The sequence below is a fragment of the Triturus cristatus genome, chromosome 4_1, assembly GCF_964204655.1.
Source record: "Triturus cristatus chromosome 4_1, aTriCri1.1, whole genome shotgun sequence".
NCBI lineage: Eukaryota > Metazoa > Chordata > Amphibia > Caudata > Salamandridae > Triturus > Triturus cristatus.
Window position 1 is genome coordinate 1,174,774,285 of NC_140585.1, and position 19,903 is coordinate 1,174,794,187.

The window sequence follows — 19,903 nt, forward strand, 5'->3', positions numbered from 1 at the left end:
TCTGATTCCCACCATTCCTGAGAATATCCTAAGTCGCTTGTTCTGGGTTGTCTATACATTGGGACCGCCGAGCTAAATCTCGGATAACGAATGGGACACTGATGCTGGTCGGATAAGGGGTTCTGGGTTCTGAGGGGAGTTTCTGGTACACCACAATTCTCTGAGGTCCTGGTTTCCTCCGCATAGTTATGTGCATAAGCAGAATCCCTGCAACAGTCACAGCCATCCACCAAACTCTAAATTACTCCCTGTTTGTATTTAAAAATGTCTAACTACTGTAAACTAGGACAATAATGTGTGGTATTAGTTTGTTAATTGAAATTGGGACCTGAGTACGCTGTCACAAATATGACGAGTACCCTGTCTGCTCTTTTCAGAGCCGGGAAGATCATCATTTTCTGATCATGGTGCCCCACTGGTAGAAAGCGTACTCCAACAGTCCAACGCCGTAGGGGTTGTCAGAATAAGGACATCCGACCACATTCCTGTTGAGACCAGAAGTGGCGGCTCCTTCCCTAAGGCAGAGGAGCGTTGCCCCACTGCTTTCCAGAAGTGAAATATATGAGAAAAAAAAATGCCAATAACTTGATGTTTTTATCATTTTATTTTGTCCTGCTGCGGCAGCTTTGCGGGCAGGGGTGGCTGGTGACATTTGAAAATGGCAGGGCATAAAAGTGCTGGAGGAGTGTCCCGTAACATAAAGTCGCGTCAAAACGCACTCTGAAACTAGGCCCAAAACACTCCTTTCCCTCCATGGATTTTCTTCAAAACACTTGCAATCAAAATTAGACCTTCCCACCTCTCATCCCAGCTAAGCAAATCCACTCGGAACCACCTGCAACACCCTACAATCGAACCCCAAAACCATGCAAAACTCACGTTTAACATGGGCTCCTAAGGCAGCTCCTTCCCTTCCTCGACTTTGCCAAAAAACACCCTTCCCATTGATCGATTCCTCACAAACTTCCTGCACACCCATCAATTCCCCCTCCCTACCACTCACAGCAGCCCCGTTCATGTCGATCCACTGGAACACCCTAAAAACCACTTCTCCACGCACCCCACACCGCCCATTGGATAACATTGCAATGCGGGCCTTCACAAAAAATGCTTTTTTTGGCACTTCCACTACTTCGATCATCTTGAAACTCACTGGGACACTAGTTCCAGTGATTCCCAACAATCCCAGCAAGAATTACCCAAATCCATCCACTGGAACGGGTACGACTTTGCACCCAAACACGCCCCCCCCGCAAACCCACAAAAACACCCCAAAATCAGCCAAATCTGGATGGAATTTTGACAAACCACCCTAAAACCTTCCCAACACCATTATGCACAAACGTGAATCGGGCCCTGAGCCCTAGACTCCGGGAACCCTAGCGAATTTCAACCCTAAACACCACCCCACCCCAACCCTACCACCTAACCCTAAACACCACCCCAACCCTACCACCAGCAGCGGGAGAAATTCAAATTAATAAAATTAAAACAAACTTACCTGACCGCCTCCTCTCCTGGTCCGCGTTGGCGCCTCTGCCCCTTGAAACCGGAACACCACGTCAGCACTGGAGTGACTGGCAACCCCTCAGCCAATCCTGGCACTGCTGCAGCGCCAGGATTGGCTGAGGGCACAGCTTACACTACGCCCGCCGCCTGCCCATTAGGAGACCGAGGGGCTCCTAATGGGCATGCGCAAGGCAGTAAAAACACAAGTACGCATGACTGGGCATGGGCTAAAAATTACTCTCCATGCCCACTCATGCGCACTTGTGCTGCCTTTCCCTGGCTTGTCTGTCAATGCATGTCAGTCAACATGACGCCGGACCGCCCACGGTCCTACGTCATGCTGACTGACATGCATTGTCAGTTCTCCCCACCCTCGGCGTCTCTGAACTTAAGTAAACTAAGTTCAGAGACACCGAGGAGGGATCTGCGGGCGCGGGAGGGTGCGGGGGCGGGGGGGCAACGCCCCAACACCCCAATGGACGCACCGCGCCTGTTTGCGGGACTGGGCTGCTCTGCTCTCAGAGCAGGGGAGGATTGGTGGGCACACTCTGTAAGTGCCCATGAATGTTTGGCCAGCTGTCTCAGGCAGGAACATTTATGATTTAGGAATCTATCAACCAGCCCTTCCGCCCACATTTTGCGTCATGTCGGAATCACCTACCAACTGAATGTTAAGGTCTTTCTGTCCTTTGTAGTTGAAGTAGCTGGAGGCGCCCTTGTGGTCCTCACAATATTTAAAAGGTTGAACATTTATTACTTTCACAATTTCTTTAAAATATTTGTCTACTAAATTGGCCTATGAAAAAGTACAGCTTTTTTCACTTGATGATATAAACTGGATGTTATTTGCTAACAGAGTTCATGTGCATCTGAGTATGGGTCTTGCAAGGCCCAGAAAGCTTCAACATATATCCATAGCAGATTAACTACCTGATTTGGTTCAATTACGAATTTCAAGTTATCTGAAGTAAATGAATATACAATGAATAATCATAGTTGTTAAATTGTGTTTATTTTGCTTTATTTTTTCCACAAAGAATGGCTTATTAATTTCATAAAAAGGTTTTAGCCTCTGCACATTTCCAGTACAGGTCCTTCAGCAGCAGACACTTCTTTTTAAGAATATGTTTGTAATAAACAAAAAACTAAGCAACAATTACGAGCAGCATGCAGAACACAGAGAAACAGAGGGGTTGAAATGCTTAGCTTAAAGTTCATGCTGAACCACGTAAATGTCCATTTAAGTATGTAAACTATGGGGATCCGAATTTAAAGTACACACCCGAATAATTGTCTGGAAGATTGTATTATCATTTAAAGTATCATCTCACGAGACAGTGTTAATCAAACTACCCGAAAGCGCTGAAAATATGTGCAGTATAAATGAATACAAATGAATGAAGAAATCATTGACATTATTAGAACAGAGCCCGGTTGCCAAACTACAGAAAATGCTGTGGTTTATATATGAAGTTTATATTACATGTTTCACTGCTTTTATTGCACAAAAGAGTAACAACACAGGGTTTGGCTCTCATCAGCAAGGCTGAGCCTTAAATCAACAAACAACAACAAGAGGGCCAATGCTGATACTTGGTTCAGTCAAATTTGTGTTGTTGGTTTTTGGTATAGTATGGAAATATGTTTAAATACATGTTAATTTGTGAAAATAAAATAAAACTTTGTTGAAAATATCACATATATGTCTTCGAATTGAATTTGAAAGGTAGCCATGATTTGATGTTGAAGGTGCCTTTTTTTCCCTGTGAGCTACTAAAATAAGTATCAGCATTGGCCCTCCTGTTGTTGTTTGTTTATTGCACAAAATGCATTGCAAATCCATATTTCACAGCGATCGTAAAATATGGGAAATATTTCACGGTTGTCTAGAAAATACAGATTTTATCATAATGACAGCCTCCAAGCCACTATTCAGAGCTTTATCAGTTCCAGGGCCACCAGAATTATGTGGCATGGTGCCCAAATTATGCAGCATAGTTTTCTATATTATCTGGCAAAAAAAATGCTAATTATTCAGCTCATTCTTTGGTAGTGTTATTTTCATCCATTTTAGCAACTTACAACAGACTTGTAAATGCAGTAAATTCATAATTATGCTGTAAACACTACAGCTAAAGATAGCATAAATCCCCTGGCCCTCACCATTGTCCATTGTTTTATCAACAATTTATTCATGAAAAGTAAGCCTAACCATTCTAATACTAATCAATCCCCATTATTAGCCTCACATTAAAGAAAACATCTATTTCAACCTAACCACAAATAAAATAAACAATTGATTTAAAAAACTACATAATGGGAAACTTAAAATATGGTCCTATATTGCAATTTCTGGTTTCAGGTGATATTTATGAACCACTCGGCCTTCAGTTATGTTGCTTTGATGTCACCAGAACCTGTTGATTGCAGCACTGGACATTTTGGCATAGTAACCAGTTGTTTGCTCTATATCTTTAATTGTCCATCTATTATTAAGTGATTAATCTAAATGTGTATTCCCAAATTGTTGTATGATCTCTTTAAGACAATAGATTTGTATATTGCTCCATTTAGTCAAACAGAAATTATATGTATAATCTGTGCCAGCATGTTTAAACATTATTGAATCCTTTAGCAGTCATATCGAACGCTTGCAAGTGGATGATGAAGATGCATCATATGACTTTAATTTTTAATGGTTCACCTTATTGAAGCACACTTTGCTAATGTTTTATTTGCAGTCGTGTTTTGTTTTGAAAATAAAAATGAATAGTTTTTGTAGAAACCACACCGAAACAGTGGTTGTCTGCAGAGGTCGTTTAATCAGATCTCATGTAAATACATCATCCCACAGACTTCGGTCAGGAGCAACACAAGCCCCTCACAACTGACTCCAACTGTGACCTCCACGGGCCAGGCGAAGCACGTCACCAACCCTCACGAGCCATGACATCACACAATTCCAATGCGGGGGTTACCCACGTGGGCAAGAGATTACATATCAATTTTCCTTACAGAAGGAACAAAAAACTTTATAATGAAATAAACAAAATGAAAAAAATTATGTTTTATTGTTTCTGAGAAAAAACAGTATAAACGGTGTCCTAGAAGACTAATGTAACAGGAGAAGAAAATATTACGTTTAGGCATCATTTGAGAATATACTTCCGAAAACAATAATAAATGAGGATGCAACACAAAAAATATGCACTAAAATGAAAAGATGCAATTAATAAACTACCATAGTAAAACATACGTGAGTACTTCTTAATTTAAACATGAACAATACAAACAAATTAAGAACAACAGTGGGCTAAAAGTTCTATTAAGCTAATACACAAGATATTACCTATATCTCAAAAGTAACCTTATATGCCTTTTTCTACAACCCAAAAGCAACCTAGTATTCCTTTTACCTGTATCTCAAAGGGAATCTTATTTGCCTTCCACTTTTTCCTAACAAGATGAGGAGATAATTCTCAATTGGCGAAATCTTGTGTGTTTGACCTATCCCCATTTACAGTTCTTGGGTCATGGAGACCTTCAATTAACATGTTTGAATCAACTTTTACAACTTTGTTTATATTCCACCAGTTATGTCCTTTGACATGCAGAGCACTACTACAAATCTTGTCAATTCACATAAGCTCTGAATATTTTGATTCACCCTTTCTTACAAATGTCATCTTCTTAATCCGTTCCACTTCTCCCTTTCCAATCTTTTTAACCAAGACACTTTTATTTTCATCATAATACTTCTTTTGTTTGCCTGTGCACTTTCAACTTTGTTTCTAATAACCCTGTCCAACTCAGAACCAGACAAATTCTGTTTAAACCACTTTGACACCAAAGCTGGTTTTAAACTCAGTTGAAGGTTTTCTACCTTTCAAACGTTCAAGTGGCAAAACACCAAGAGTGGAATGTGGTGTAGTTCTATAAAACCACACCATGGTTCTCACAGCAACTGGTATTACACAATTCTGTGTACTCGCACAATGTATACATTCACCTAAGACTCTGTTTAGGCGCTCAACCATTCTGTTGGTTTGAGGATGGGAGAGTGAACTCTTGGGGTGGTTGATGCCACATTCTTTGAAAACTCTTTCTGCTTCAGTAGAAACAAATTGGACCCCAGTATCCAATGCCATTTTTTCAGGAAACCCCTCCCGCATGAAACTCTTTTAAAAATTCTAAAACAGCTTTGGAATCAGCCTCAACCACAAATTTTACCTCTGGCATCTGAAGTAATAATCAACCAGCACTAAGGCAAAACATGAGTGATGAGGTAAGTAATAAAATGGTCCCATAAGATCAATTCCCCACCTTTCCCAAGGTTTTGAAGGAAGCCGAATGAGACTCAGGGGTGGAAAAGAAGATCATAATACGTTGTCACTGCTTGAACAAATAACACATTTGTGTACCATGCTATCAATATCTCTGCACATCTGTGGCCACCAAAAAAACTCACATACTCTACACTTTGTGAGGGTGGCTCCCAGATACCCTTCATGAGCCTTTGTAAGAAGAATATTTCTTACATTTCCAGGAGGAATTATTTTCTCCAATCTCAACACCAACCCATTTTCCACTGACAATTCATCACAAACCTTGACATAAGGTTGTATGTGTACATCAACTTTTCTCTCTCTTGGCCATCCTTCAACAATACATTTGGTTAGATTTTTTCAAAATACTATCATGTTCAATAGCTTCTCTCCTTACTTCCTCTGAAACTGCACAAGTGTTTTTAATTGCCACTGCTGGAACTATGCAGTCATCCAAATCCTCATCATTACAGACATCAGAGTATAAGTTTTCACTTTCTGAGAAAAGGGAAACATGTCAGCTTGGATGTTTTTCCCACCAGGAATGTGTTCAACGTTAAACCTGAATTGTAGCAATTTGGTGGACAATCTGGCTATGCGTGGAATATTGTTTCTGTTAGAAGTATCTCTTAGTATGGATACCAAGGGTTTATGATCCATTTGTAGGGTAACTTTCCTACCCCACAAATAACATCTAAACTTCTCAATTGCCCGCCAGCCCACCAAAAGTTCCTTTTCAATGACCGAATAGTGTGATTCAGCATGTTTCAGTACTCTGTATGTAAACCCTATTGTACATTCTTCATTGTCAATGTTTTGAGTCAAAACTGCACCTAGACCATGATTACTTGCATCAACCGTCAGAGTGCACAGTGCAGCAGGATCAGATGGTTTCAAAGCCTTAACTTCACTCAGTTGTTTTTTAAGCCAATTGAAAGTTGTCTCACATGCCATATCCCATTTAAATTCAGTTTTTTTAAAAAGTTTTATTAGAGATTGGTCTTTCTCTTGTGGCAATTCCATGGGCCAGGTGAAGCACGTCATGAACCCTCACGAGTCATGACATCACACAATGACCATGCTGGGTTACCCGCGTGGGCAAGAAATTGCAGTTTTCTATTCAGATAGGTATGCTGTAACATAGGTTTTGCTGAGTTTCATCTGCACACCAAAATATATGTATTGTGAAGTCTTTCATCCACATTTTTTTTAAAGTTTCTTAGCAGTGGTGGAAGCAAAGTTGCCCAACAACTCATCCCCTTACTACCAGACTTATATACTGTCCCCAGTTTCACCCTCATACAATGCAACACATTCTAAGATCCTAATTCATAGTGATGTGCAAATTCCACCAGCAATGACCAAATGTGTGATAACATTACTACTATTTATTAGACGGTATTACTATACGACGTATAGCAAACTAAATAATGTGGTAATACATTTACTGCAGTTTTTGCCTTTTTTCTGTGTTTTACCACCAGCAAAAGCTTGCTGGTAACATATGATTATTATTAGGGTAAATCAGTCAATGAGCTTTCTGGGATAAATGTGTATGTAAAATCTTTTTCTGTGCATTCATTTTACCTGGAAAGCAACCTAAATTATGACAGGAGTGTCCAGACACAACATTGTGATTGCAATTGTAATTGAATGTAAGGCACTGAAATGAATTAGCAGACAATTTGCATGCTAAATGACGGGGGAGTGCTTAGTTGGAAGAGTGTTGAATTGCAAGGTGGCCTATGAATAAAGCGCTTTGTTGGTGTGCATGAGTTACCACAGCGGTGCTTATGCTCTTATCCTGTCTTTGGTTGCTGTGTCAAGGTGTATAATGGGACGGCGGAGAGTGAAAGATAGAAAGCATGCATATGCTCTTTTATTCATGCACATGATTTACTCTGCATCTACAGAATTTACCCAGGAGCAAAAGAGGACCAGTCCATGGCATGCACTAAATACAAGCAGTAATGCTGGAGCAATAAAACAGTGGTCCAAGGCATGCATAGGTATTCTTGGCAGATCCCCTATACAATCCCCTGGTGTCACATGGCTCAGTTAGGCCCCAGAAGAAACACTTCCATTTTAACATGTACAGGTTTCTTAAGTTGTCCTCTTTCACACAATGATTTTTGACACTCATTTGCCTGTGTGGTAGTGCAGGATTAGTTTCTCTGAAACCACTTTGCTTACAAAACCACTTCTTAAGTACACTATCACAACACCATGAACATTTCGTACAAGGCCTCGGCACACATTGTGCAAATGTTGTTATTTGTTATTTTGACCATGAGGCGACATCGCTATCAAAAAGACAATTAACAATGTCAGCTCAACTGAAGCATCGACACGGAAGCATGGATAGCATTGTTATAAATACACACGTATTTCTGTGCTCAAATTAGAGGAGCACTCTGCTGTCATTGCAAGGTTATTACTGTGTTGACATTTCAGCTCAGCCTTTGAGAGGAGGGATGTCCAACCTGTGACCAAAATGGGGACCTATATACCTTGCCTTCAGGTAATGGGGAGTTAGATCATCCTCTAGGGCATTCTTGGCAGAGTAAGTTAACCCTAGACAACTAGCTTAGGGAATGTGTAGTAGGAGAACACTATACTCAGTACTTATATGTTAGCATCTATATACTGTTTTAGCACAATGGTGGTATTGTATATTCTCTTCACCATCCTTATATTACTAATCACATTTATCTGCTTCTGTCTATTGATCATTGCAGCGCATAGATTTCATAGAAGAATCACGATGCTTTAATAAATTATAAAAAATTTACTTTTGTGTATTTTGTGTATATTTCTGAGAGAGCACGAGTGACTGAGCAAAAAAGGTTCTAGATCTGTTACCACGATTCCTGGGGGGATCAGAGTTGTCATGTTCTGAAGTTGCCCAAACCATTTGTTACCTTTCTAGGTTTAGAGGTACTTATGGTGGAACTGTGAGCTAGCTGTTCTATAGGACAACTTATCCTGAGGGGGTGCATAGAATCAGTCTGGCACCAATCCCAACATTTATGTTGTCCGACAAATGCGCAGTTCCTACTGGAAAGTGTAAACCGGACGACACTGGGGTGAAGAAGAGCTACCTGCCAGTCAAGACTGTCTACAGCCAATGTGGAGTAACCCCTCTCCATGCACAGGAGCAACTCATACATAAATAAATGCTCTTTAGATAATACTCGAATGCCCATGAGGCGCGAGCCACAAAAGTGCATTTGGTTACAGATATCTCAAAATCACAGAGGCGGGAAGGAAGAACAAAATGTTTTAATGAGGTCCTAAACCCAAGCTCCTCCCTGAGGATATTTCAATGAATCTCAAGAAAGGGATAGTTCCTCCTTTGCCAAAGGTGATCACTAAGGGTTGACCCAATTGGCTGATAGTCCTGTCGCAGGAAGACCTGAAGGTCAGATCTAGGTGCCCTCACAAACCCGTTAGAGTGTCATGCTTCATCATTAGGCACTCCTTGTCAGGCCGGCGCTGCAATGCCTGATGGGCCTGGGGGTTCTTTGTCGGAGACCTTTTAGATCTGAGGACGCCGTATAGATGAGTGTAGGTGAGGGGGCCACCTAAGCATGTAGCTAGTGGAGTGAGTGAGTAGTGGCTAAAATAGGCTCTGGTATCAAATGGACAGATTTTTATAGAAAATGGATACCAGGTCAAACTAAAAACAGTGGTGCTATCATGGGGTTTTAAAGTACCAGGATAGCTTAGAGTGTGGAGTGGTCAACATGTTTTGTGCCTCGAGAGCCCAAGGTTCGGGCGGCTCTTCTGCAGGACCAAAGGTTACTGAGGTATGCCCCTGCCTGGGGCTTACAGTCTCCTTCTAATAGGGGATGACCCAGAGAGGTTGACCAGCTTATCTCTTAGTGTATGCCGGCCTATTGTTCCACCTAGAAGAGAGGGCATAACTGCTTTGGTGTGTCCATCCAAGAGTGACGAAGGAGCAATCAATGATGTACACTGATTACAGGGAGGGTAAATAGTCTTTAAGGCCCACCCGTGAAAGACACAGGAGCCGCCCACAGCATGTACTGGATTCAGGCAGCCATCTTTAGAAACGTCCGTTAAAAAGCAGTACTGGGCAGATTTTAGATGCTTCTTGCAAAGGTCCATCACAATTTACAGATAGGTGTCTACTCAGAAGTGATAGATGAGAAGTCCTATGGCTTGCACTTGTCACAGGAAGCAAGAATAAATATTCCACAGGGTCAACCCAGAAGCGACATCAAAGCATTCCAAGGATACACACTGGTTACAAGCAGGCAAAAAATGGGTCTATAGTGTCTACCCAGGAGTGAGAGGAGAGGAACCTCTAATTTGCGGGCTACAGGCAACCATGATAAATGGTCTATTTGCTTTACCCAAGAGTGACAGCAGAGCAATCCAAGGGCACGCACAGGTTACAGGCAGCCAGGAAAAATGGTCTACAGTGTTCACCCAGGAGCGACACAGTGGAGAACCCCAGCATGTGCCAGTTACAGGTAGCCAGGATAACTGGTCTATAGTGCCAATTATGGAGTGATCGTAGACTATCACGAGGGATGCACTCATTACAGGCAGCCAGGATAAGTTATCTATATGGTGAACCCAGGAGCAGTATAGGAGCAGCGCAAGAACATTAACAGGCTGCAGGCAGCCAGGATAAGAGCTCTATAGGGTCATGCTTAACACAAGAGGAGAAAGACACATGGGCATTCACTACATACTGAAGGGAACTGCATGGTGTCAATTCTAGGGACCTCTTGGCAACAATATATTTGGGATAATGCTGTTAGCAGAGCATTGCTGTGGAAGGAACATGATGAATGGGCTAAAAGAACTGATGCAGTGAAGAGGTTTAGGGGAGTTTGTAGATGTGGGGGGCCTTCAAGCAACAAGGATTCTTTCCTTAGGCCCTTCCCTGGCTGTAACAGCCTCAACCAGGGCCTTACTCTTCCCACAAGGGCCTACCCCAAGGGGTTGCACTTATAATACTAAGGACCCACAGCCTCCAGAGCTCCCAGCAACCTCCCAGCTGTCAGAAGACGGTTTCATGAATTTATCCACATGCATAAATATTTTTCTATAATAAAGGTAATTTTTTTTAGACAATCCTTTTTAAATAACATATAGCACATATTAATATCCCACCCGAGTTTTTTAAAAAAACGTAAATATATGTACGTATAGAACATTCTACTAATGTCACAAAAATTGTCCCCAAGTTTTTACTAATCACAAATGTGTTTCCCAACTAGTTTGGGACTGGAATTTAAATAGTAACCCCCAGAGCCCGAGAATAGTGTGGCGCAGTTCACTGACGTGAGGTATAAATGTATTCCCTCACTTACTTGATGATATTCACTCTCTCCCCTACAGGTTCAATTTAATACCAGATCTCTGAGATAGAAAAGGGACATCGTGTGCCCTTTAAACGGGTGACGTGATAAGAAAGGAAGGCTCACTGTCCTTTGAGCCTCTTTGCACGTAATGCAGTGACATCATACAACCTTTGACCCAGCTAACTTAATAGGAAGTGGATATAATTTTCCAGCCAGTAAGAAACTGTTAAGTCATCGCTCAGAAGCTGGTAATAGCCTTGAAAAGGGCCGAAGGGAGTGGAAAGCGGGGCACGCACCACCTAGGTCCCAGTGGTCTGTGATCCCTGGCTGTGCCAATGATGGCCTGGCCATCAAGTCGTTGCTGTTTCTGGAGGGTGACTGGACTTTACAAACATGCCAATAATTCGGCCCCCATAGAAGTTAGAGACTTGGGGAATGTTTCATATGAAAACTAAGAGGCAGATTTACGAGCCCCTTGCGCCACTTTTGCGTCACTTTTCCCATGTTAAAAGTGACGCAAAAGTGGCGCAAGGGCCTTGTAAATATGCCCCTAAGAGTCTCGGGAACATCACAGGAGCAGAGAGCTTGAAACGGTGATCCTGGGTGACTCCTAAATGACATCTGCGCTCGGCTTCCGGGAAGACAGGCCTGAATAACAGGCAGGACAGGAGCGCGGGGCGTCTCCCGCAGGCCAGGAGATGTGTTAGCTGGCGCGCGCCACACCGAGGCCTGCCTCCACTTCATGGATTTTATGGCCCCACGCAGTAGGGCCAAAGTCCCCTTCTGATAATGCTGCTCTCTGTCTGCCCTGCGCCTCGTCCTCGCTCTCTCTTGTTGCTTGCGGATGTGAAATGGCCGGGCTAGTTATGTTGGACATTTTAGGGGCTATTTTTCGCTTCCGTCCTCCTGCCGGCCAGTTTTTCGGATTATGACGGACCCTGGAGTTTTTAGGGCGCCAGGCCCGGGAGTGGAGGCAGGAGTCCTGCAGGAAGCCATGTACCGGACGGGATTCTGTAAGTGGCAGCTGGTTGAGATGGGTCGGGGGAGGGGGCAGCCTCATAGTAGGCACAGCGCCATGCTTGGAGCCTACCAGAGGCCTCAGTCTGGGCGAGGGGCAGGTGATGGCGCCGGTCTGCCTTCTTCAAAGAGTAATGAGGGCTGGAATGGGGTGCTGCTCCCTAAGGCCACCTGGCCTGGGGGGATGTCAGAGATCTCCTGAGAGGCCCGAGACTTTACAAATGCAGTAATGCTGGGGAAGCATGAATTCCTTGTGTTACCCCTGTGCCAGCCCCACTAGACTTTTCAGAAAGCCTTCTTGGTGGAAAATCTGGTTTTGCTTGACATATGAAAGTCTTTACCAGGTCTCAGGAGTGTGTCAATGCACCAGTGTGTTGAATGAATGAAAGAATAAAAGAATGAATGAACATGGCTTGCAAAAAATGGAGCTGCCTAAAGGCACCCCAGCGAGAAATGTCCACATTTAGCCTTATGAGTGCCTGAATGTGTACCAGCGTGAAAGCTCCAGCCTGTTTCGACATCCTCAACTCTCTATACTAGGGGTCTCCTTACCCCCGTCAAACCCCAGAGCTTGTACGGTGTATTTTACTGTGCAAGTCAAATATCTGGCCTCCAAATGTTTGCTTTTAGATGACATTTGGGGTACAGTCACAGGTAAGGACTGTGGCCTCTGAACAACACTCAGAAATACAGGGGTGTGTGGGAAAGCCCAACCTGTGGACGTGCAGTTCAATCATTAGCCTTTCTGTGGACGGCAATTAAAGCAGGAAGCAAACAGAGTTTAGTGCCTATGCTCATTCAGTCCTTGGCTTCTTTATGGAGGATTTGTTAAAGTCAGTGAGCTGCGAGTTCAGGGTCCATACCATTTTCCAACTGATCAACTGTCTCCCTCAATACTTTCATCCAGAGGCAAAGCCGGATTGGCCTATAGGGCAATCAAGCAGTGCCGGATGGGCTGGGCTGGCAGATCAACATGTGGGACAGTTTTTTTAGCAGTTTGTGGGCCTGCTTTAGGGCCAGGTTGGCTCTTTTTTACTGTTGATTTCTCTGATAGTACAAAAACCTGTGCCTGCAGCTAACACAAATGCATGCGGTCTTACATACCTTGTAAAATACCATTACAGTGTGTCTTTACAAGTTCAAAACTGGCCTGATTTGAAAATGTTAAACACTTTCTTAGCTACCTGGTTCCCTAATGGGCCCGTTTTATTTTGGTACCCGGGCCTATTTTTTGTCCCAGTCTGAGCCTGTCTAGAGGTCCAGTACATGTACGATCAGAGCCAGTGGCCCTCAACCTTGCATCTCCCCTCTACAAGTGCAGAAACACTCAGAAATCTGCTTTCAGAGCCTATGATCTCTCCCATGTACATATGTAAACAAACACTTGGTTCCTCACTCTCCATACGTGCATAAGCACTCAGATGTCTCCCCTCTACAAATGTAGTAAGAACTAAAGGGTATTCTCTCTACACAGGCACACACATATTCAGATACCATCCATAAACATATGCAGAGGCGCGCCAACATCTTACCTCGTTAGGCGCAAATAAGTACTCAAAATTTCTATTTTGTGCATGCACAGTACTCCAAAATCTCCCTTCTATTTGCGTACACAGACACTCAGAGGTCTCCGTTCTATGCATGTTCTCAAAAACCTAATATTTACACATGTAAAAAAGCACACAGAGGTTTCCAATCTGTACATGTACATCACTGAGTAATCTCCCCACTGCACATGTACACAAATGCTCAGTTGTCTCCGATCGGCACATCTACGCACATGCGCATTCAGAGGTTTCACATTTTTACAAAATGTTATACACTTTTGCTTTTCTGCAGCACCTGGAATGAAAGAGCTGGATGGTAATGGCGAGGACTCAAGCGAGAGCTGTCCAATATGTGGGGACATGGTTTCGGGGTACCACTACGGCTTGTTGACCTGTGAAAGCTGCAAGGTAAGTCATTCACGTGTTCACTTCCTGGGTAGTCTGATTCAAGGGTCAGAGTCATTGAAGACTGTTGATGGACTGGTGCTCAAGTGCCTTGGCCTACATGACAGGTCGTCTCTGCGATCACTAGTCATAACGGCATCTATAGCAATGAGCTGACCTAATAATCTCCTAAGAAGCCACTTGGGGCCGTATTACAGAAGTGCCCAGGGAGCGCAATGGGTGTTGCGCCCACTTTGCGCGCCCCGTGGGCACTTTGGTATTACAGAAGCGACCACAGATGCTTGTGCGGCCTCTTCTGTAATACTGATAGCTCTGGCACACAAAAAGCGACATCGCTATTTTAGAAGGACGTTACCTCATTTCCATGGGGGCGTGCCCCATGCAAATGAGGGAATCCCTTTGCTTCTGCGCCGGCGATTTATTACAGAAGCGGGTGCAGAGGCAAAGAAGCTCTTAGGAGTTCTCGGGAGGGAGTAAAGGGGGTCCAATGGACCCCCAGACATCCCCTTGCAGGCGGGTGCAGTCACTCACTGCACCCACCTGCAAGGGGATCTCTAATCCCCCTTCAAAGTGCTGGCGGGTTTCTGCATGCACTATGAAAACGGGGAGCAGCTTCAAAGCAGCCGCTCCGTTTTTCATAGGAATGTGCTGCCCCCAGGGCAGTGCGAGTACATAACTGGCCTGGGGGCAGCGCATTCTCCCTAATACGGCACATTTTCCTTGATTGCGCCGGGTGCACTTTTTAAAATGTGCGCCCGACGCAATCAATGAACATGTGCTATATGCGTAATACGGCACCTTTTTATGAGCGGTGTTCTCCGCCCTGACTGCGGAGTCTCCGCAGTTGTAAACTTACTATTAACTCATACTTTGTAAATACCAAACAAAACCATAAACTTGCACAAAAGTGTAAGTTTACCTCTGCGAATCAGGCCAACGGTCGGACAATCAGCTGCAAGTTTGAGAATCCATACCACAGAGAAAGGTACAGCTTTTAGTTTGCACATGGTAAATGTCAGGAATTGTACGGACATTCACAAGACGGATCGTCTCAGCGGCACAGTGAGGCAGTGGGTGAGGTACAGGGCTTCCATGTTGCTGAAACTAGGGAGTCCAATAAAGGTAGGTGCCCATCTGGGTCCCTACTAGCTCTGCTATCAATTAGAGCAATGCATTTCAAAATATTGACATTTACATTGTCATCTTTTGTGGGTACCTTTCACCTTGCAGACCCTGCATACCCAGAGCTTGCAAGCAGTGTATCCTGGTTCCACCTTCTGCTCGAATAAAGCTAGAAGTGGGCAGGACTTCTGGCAGCCATACTGTTATAGCATTTAAAAGTCATCGAACACGGGGGGCGTGGCCAACTGCCAAGGGAGATGGCCGCACGGTAGCCGAGCTCCGATGCTCCACTCCCGTAAAATCCGCCTAAATACCTGTCTCCCTGTCTCCCTGGCCGCCAACACTCGCCTCGGCTGCCAAGTGCTCCGGTCCCCGGCCCTGAGGTCCACTCCTGGTTTCGCCACGATCCGTGGCTCCGGCGGATTAGGAAGGGCGCCTGTCCAACGCGGGACGTCTGCTGCACGGCGCGTGCCCTTCACCACTCAGGGCGCGTGCACTACTCGACGACGGCGTTGCAGAGTGACGTACATGCCCCGGATCGGCGACTGACCTGCAGGGCTCCGCTCCAGGACCCCAACAGGCTGGAGAGCCGCCAGAAAAAGCCCCGTTCTCCTGCGGATGGCAGCCTGTGACCCCTGGGGCTATTAGAGACTCCGCTCCGGGGGAAATAAATAAAAAAAGGCTGCTTGCCCTGGAATAGGCGACTGGTGCCTCACTGGGGTCTGGGATATGGCGTGTCCTCTAGCCCCATACAGTATTGATCCCCCGGGGCATGGGGGCCTCGCAGCGCAGGAAGTGAGCTCTCTACTACTATCCGACACGGGGTTTCTGCAGCACGGCTCGTGCCCTTCACCACTCAGGGCACGCACACTACTCGACGCCGGGGTTGCGGTGTGGCATACGGGCCCCGGATCTGCAACTAACCTTCGGGGCCCTGCTCCGCTACATCACCAGGCTGGAGAGCCGCCAAAGAAGCCCCGTCCAGCTGCGGATTGCAGCCTGTGCCCCCAGAGGCTATTAGTGAGTCAGATCCGGTGGAACTACAAAAGGCTGCTGCCCTGGAATAGGCGACCGATGACTGACTGAGGCCTGGGATAAGGTGTGTCTTACGGCCCAACACAGTGATAATCCCCGGGGGCATAAACGCCTCGCAGCGCAGGAGGTGAGCTCTTTACCACTGTCCCTCGTCTGTAGCCCAGTCCTGCGGAGCGCCCAGACCCATGCCACTGCAACTGGAGATCGTGTTACCAGTCCCGAAGGCTCAGGTCTGTGATTATTTGGGATCTAGGAGGGGGGAGCCCTCATGCCCCCAACCTGATTGTTACTTCTTGAGGTGGACTGCTTTCATCCTCCCCCACCTCTGTCTTGATATCCGGGGCTGAGAGTGGCGTTGGACGGGCCTGTGTCCTAACTCTTTCGAGGGGAGGGAGACCACCTAGCTGGTGAAACCCGACAGGCAGGTGTGGGCTGATGACCACGGCAGGCGGCGGTGAGTAGCTGGTTGGGACGGTTCTCCTGACCCCCCTCTTCCTTTTGCCGGCTGACAGATGTAGGCCCTCGCCCACCACAATGGCGACAAGGCGTGGAGGTCGCAGCTCAGTCCAGGCCAAAATTGATAAATTTGCCTGGCAGAAGAACCAGGAAGGAGATCAACCTACTCCAAAATCCCAGGATGACCAGGCGGAGCCAACATTGCTAGACATCCTGTCCGCTATAATGGGGGTTCGTACCTCCCTTGAGTCCAGCATCACTACGGTGGCCACGGAGGTGACCCTCATCAGGGCAGACATGCGGAAAATGTCGGACCGAGTGGGTGAGGTTGAAGAAACCACTAAGGAGCTGAAATCTGACTCGGACCTTCTGCAACACCAAGTATCGGAACTCCAAACCGCACAGGAAGCCCTAACCTTGCAATTAGATGACTACGAAGGCCGCATGCGAAGAAATAACGTCCGTATCCTGGGAGTTCCGGAGCGGGCGGAGGGGCAGGCGGCAGACCTATTTGTGGAGGAACTGGTTCTTAAACATCTTCAGCCACGTGGCCTTTCCAAGTGCTTCTCCATCGAGCGAGCGCATCACGTCCCTGGTGGGAGACCTAGACCTGGGGCGACGCCCCGACCCCTACTCGCGAGAGTGTTCAACTTCCGTGACAGGGATGCCATTCTACAAACGGCGAGAGCAGCACCGCCAATAATCATCGACAATAGCAGGGTCACCTTTTTTCCTGATTTTACACCACGTGTTCAGAAGCAACGTCGCAGCTTCCTGGAGGTGAAGCGCGCTTTGAGGGACCAAGACATTAAATATGCCATGATGTTTCCGGCCAAGCTACGGATTGAGTCGGAGGGTAAACTGTGGTTTTTCACCAGGCCAGAGGATGCCTGAGACTAGCTTGAGGGGTGGAGAACGGTTGGCAAGCGCACCCACAGGTCTGCAGGCGGCTCTGGGGGTCCGGATGGGCGCAGATCTTGGCACGACTCACCCCGAAGGGACGACACGAGTACTCTGAGTCCGGAAGGGTGAACCGTACGAAACTGCAAGTATTAACGCCCTACAGGGGTGGCGACGACCCCCTTTAGGGACCCCATATATGACACTGCCGGTTCCCTTTTATAACGTTCTATTCAGGGGTCCAATATGGTAAAGCGTGCATATGCTCTGATTGTTATTACCAAATGTCTAACCATGGGGGGTTGCTCTCCTTCCACCTACATATATAGGGTCATAGTGGCAGTTTCCACGACCAATGGTGTTGATGGGCGGTCGGGGAGAGGGCAATAGTTATTCACAGTTGCCTAAGGGAATGGGGTTGTTTCACGTTCCCCAAACTGTTGCGGGTGGGTGATAGGCACTCTGCAAGTTGGGGGAGGTGGGAGGTTGCGAACCCGTCATGTAGGGAGGCAGGGTGGGGGGGATTGTTGGGGAGGGAGGGGGGAGTTGGAAAGGTTTTCACACTGTGGGATTTTTTCTAGGTTCAAGATTTGTTGTGTTCAAAAGTCACTAAGTACAGGTTGTTATGTAAGTGTTCAACTGCAGACAATGATTATAAGGGGGAGATAACAAAGCACCGGAGTGCCACAAGGGATCGCCCATACGTCACACTAAGAGACCAGCATACATTAGCTGCACTGACTGGAAGAGCTGAGCCCGAAAAAAGTTTCAAATGTCCAGATTTAGTTGCCCTTATTGCTGATGATGGGGGGTAGAATGGAAACGTCACTCTCCATGCTTACCTGGAATGTAAATGACATGGGGGATAAGATTGAGCGGGGAATAGTCCAACAATACCTGAAAAGGCAGGCGCCAGATGTGGTGTTACTACTAACCCTGGGCGCAGTGCTACGCTTCGGCCGTGGAGTGTGCGTAGCTTTGCTTACTTCGCGATCCACGAAGTAGGCATAGGGCATTCAAGCTACGCACACCCACGGCGGGGCGAGTTGCCCGCCACCCACCTCCCTCCCACAGGCGGGAGGGAGGCAGGTGGCACGTAGTGGGGCTACGCGGAGTGTGCGGGTGGGCGTAGATTTGCCCCCACTCCGTAATGCTCCGGGTAGCCTCACTACGCCCACTACGCCCAGCCTTAGTTACTACAGGAAACGCATACGATCGGTAACAAGACTAAGGCCCTCACCAGATGGGGATACAAACTTCTCGTTCATGCGGGGTATACCTCTGGCTCTAGTGGGACGGGCATCCTAGTCAAAAAGAACCTGTCACTGATGGTGAAAAGCACGTGGGCAGACATGGAGGGTAGGTTTGCGGTCCTCGAGGCTCAATGGGAAGCTCTCAATATTGTTTCACTATATCTGCCGCCAGCACTGGGTAAGGAGGCACTAACAGACCTGGGTAAGATAATAACAGACCTCCCGGTTGGAACCTTACTCATGGGAGGAGATTTCAACATGACAATGGATGACCGACAGCATAGATACTCACAAAGACCGGGGGCAAGGCCAAATGTGTTGATGGCAGAAATCGCCACAGCCATGGGACTGTCTGATGTATGGCGAGCGCTGAAACCAGATGGAGGCCAATACACTTATTTTTCTAATGCACACAAAAGCTCGTCCCGTATTGATTATTTTTTAACCTACACAGCTACAATTGGTCACTTCCAAAATCCCCAAGCTCTGCCGAGAGGTATATCGGATCACTCCCCAGTACGGATTTAATTCACTCATGGGAATCCTCAGCCGCGGGCCACAATCACCATAAATCCCCGGCTCCTAAAGATCCCGAATATTAAACAGGAACTACATACACAGATGACTAACTACTTTAAAGAAAATGTGGGTTCAGTTGACTCAGCGCTCACACTATGGGAGGCTTTTTAAGGTGGTGCTGAAGGGGCAGGCATTGTCGCTTAAGATGGGATACATTAATAAGAAACGCCAGCAGCTGGTGCAATTAGAAAGAGAGCTCCAGCAATTAGAAACTGATAACGCTGGGGCTCCTTCAGAAGATACGCTTCGCCGTCTCACACTTAAACAAGAGGAATATAAGATAAAAACTAGGGAACAAACGATGGCCAAACTACTCCACACCCAACACAGAATATACGAGCTGGGAGACAGGGCTGGTAAAACCCTGGCCTGGCTAGAGAGGCGGGACCAAGGTGAGAGATGGGTACCCCGGCTGA

General features: G+C 46.1%; 1 protein-coding gene across 1 annotated transcript in view; it reads left to right on the forward strand.

Moving 5' to 3' along the window:
- Positions 1-11,907: 11,907 nt before the first annotated feature.
- LOC146856289 (nuclear receptor subfamily 5 group A member 2-like) overlaps positions 11,908-19,903 on the forward strand; it is a 66,736-nt gene continuing 58,740 nt past the window's right edge. Inside the window, exons 1-2 of the mRNA XM_085654388.1 lie at positions 11,908-12,186; positions 14,030-14,145. Coding sequence (XP_085510514.1) covers positions 12,102-12,186; positions 14,030-14,145 — 201 coding nt within the window. The 5' untranslated portion in view covers positions 11,908-12,101. The remainder of the gene's footprint in view (positions 12,187-14,029; positions 14,146-19,903) is intronic.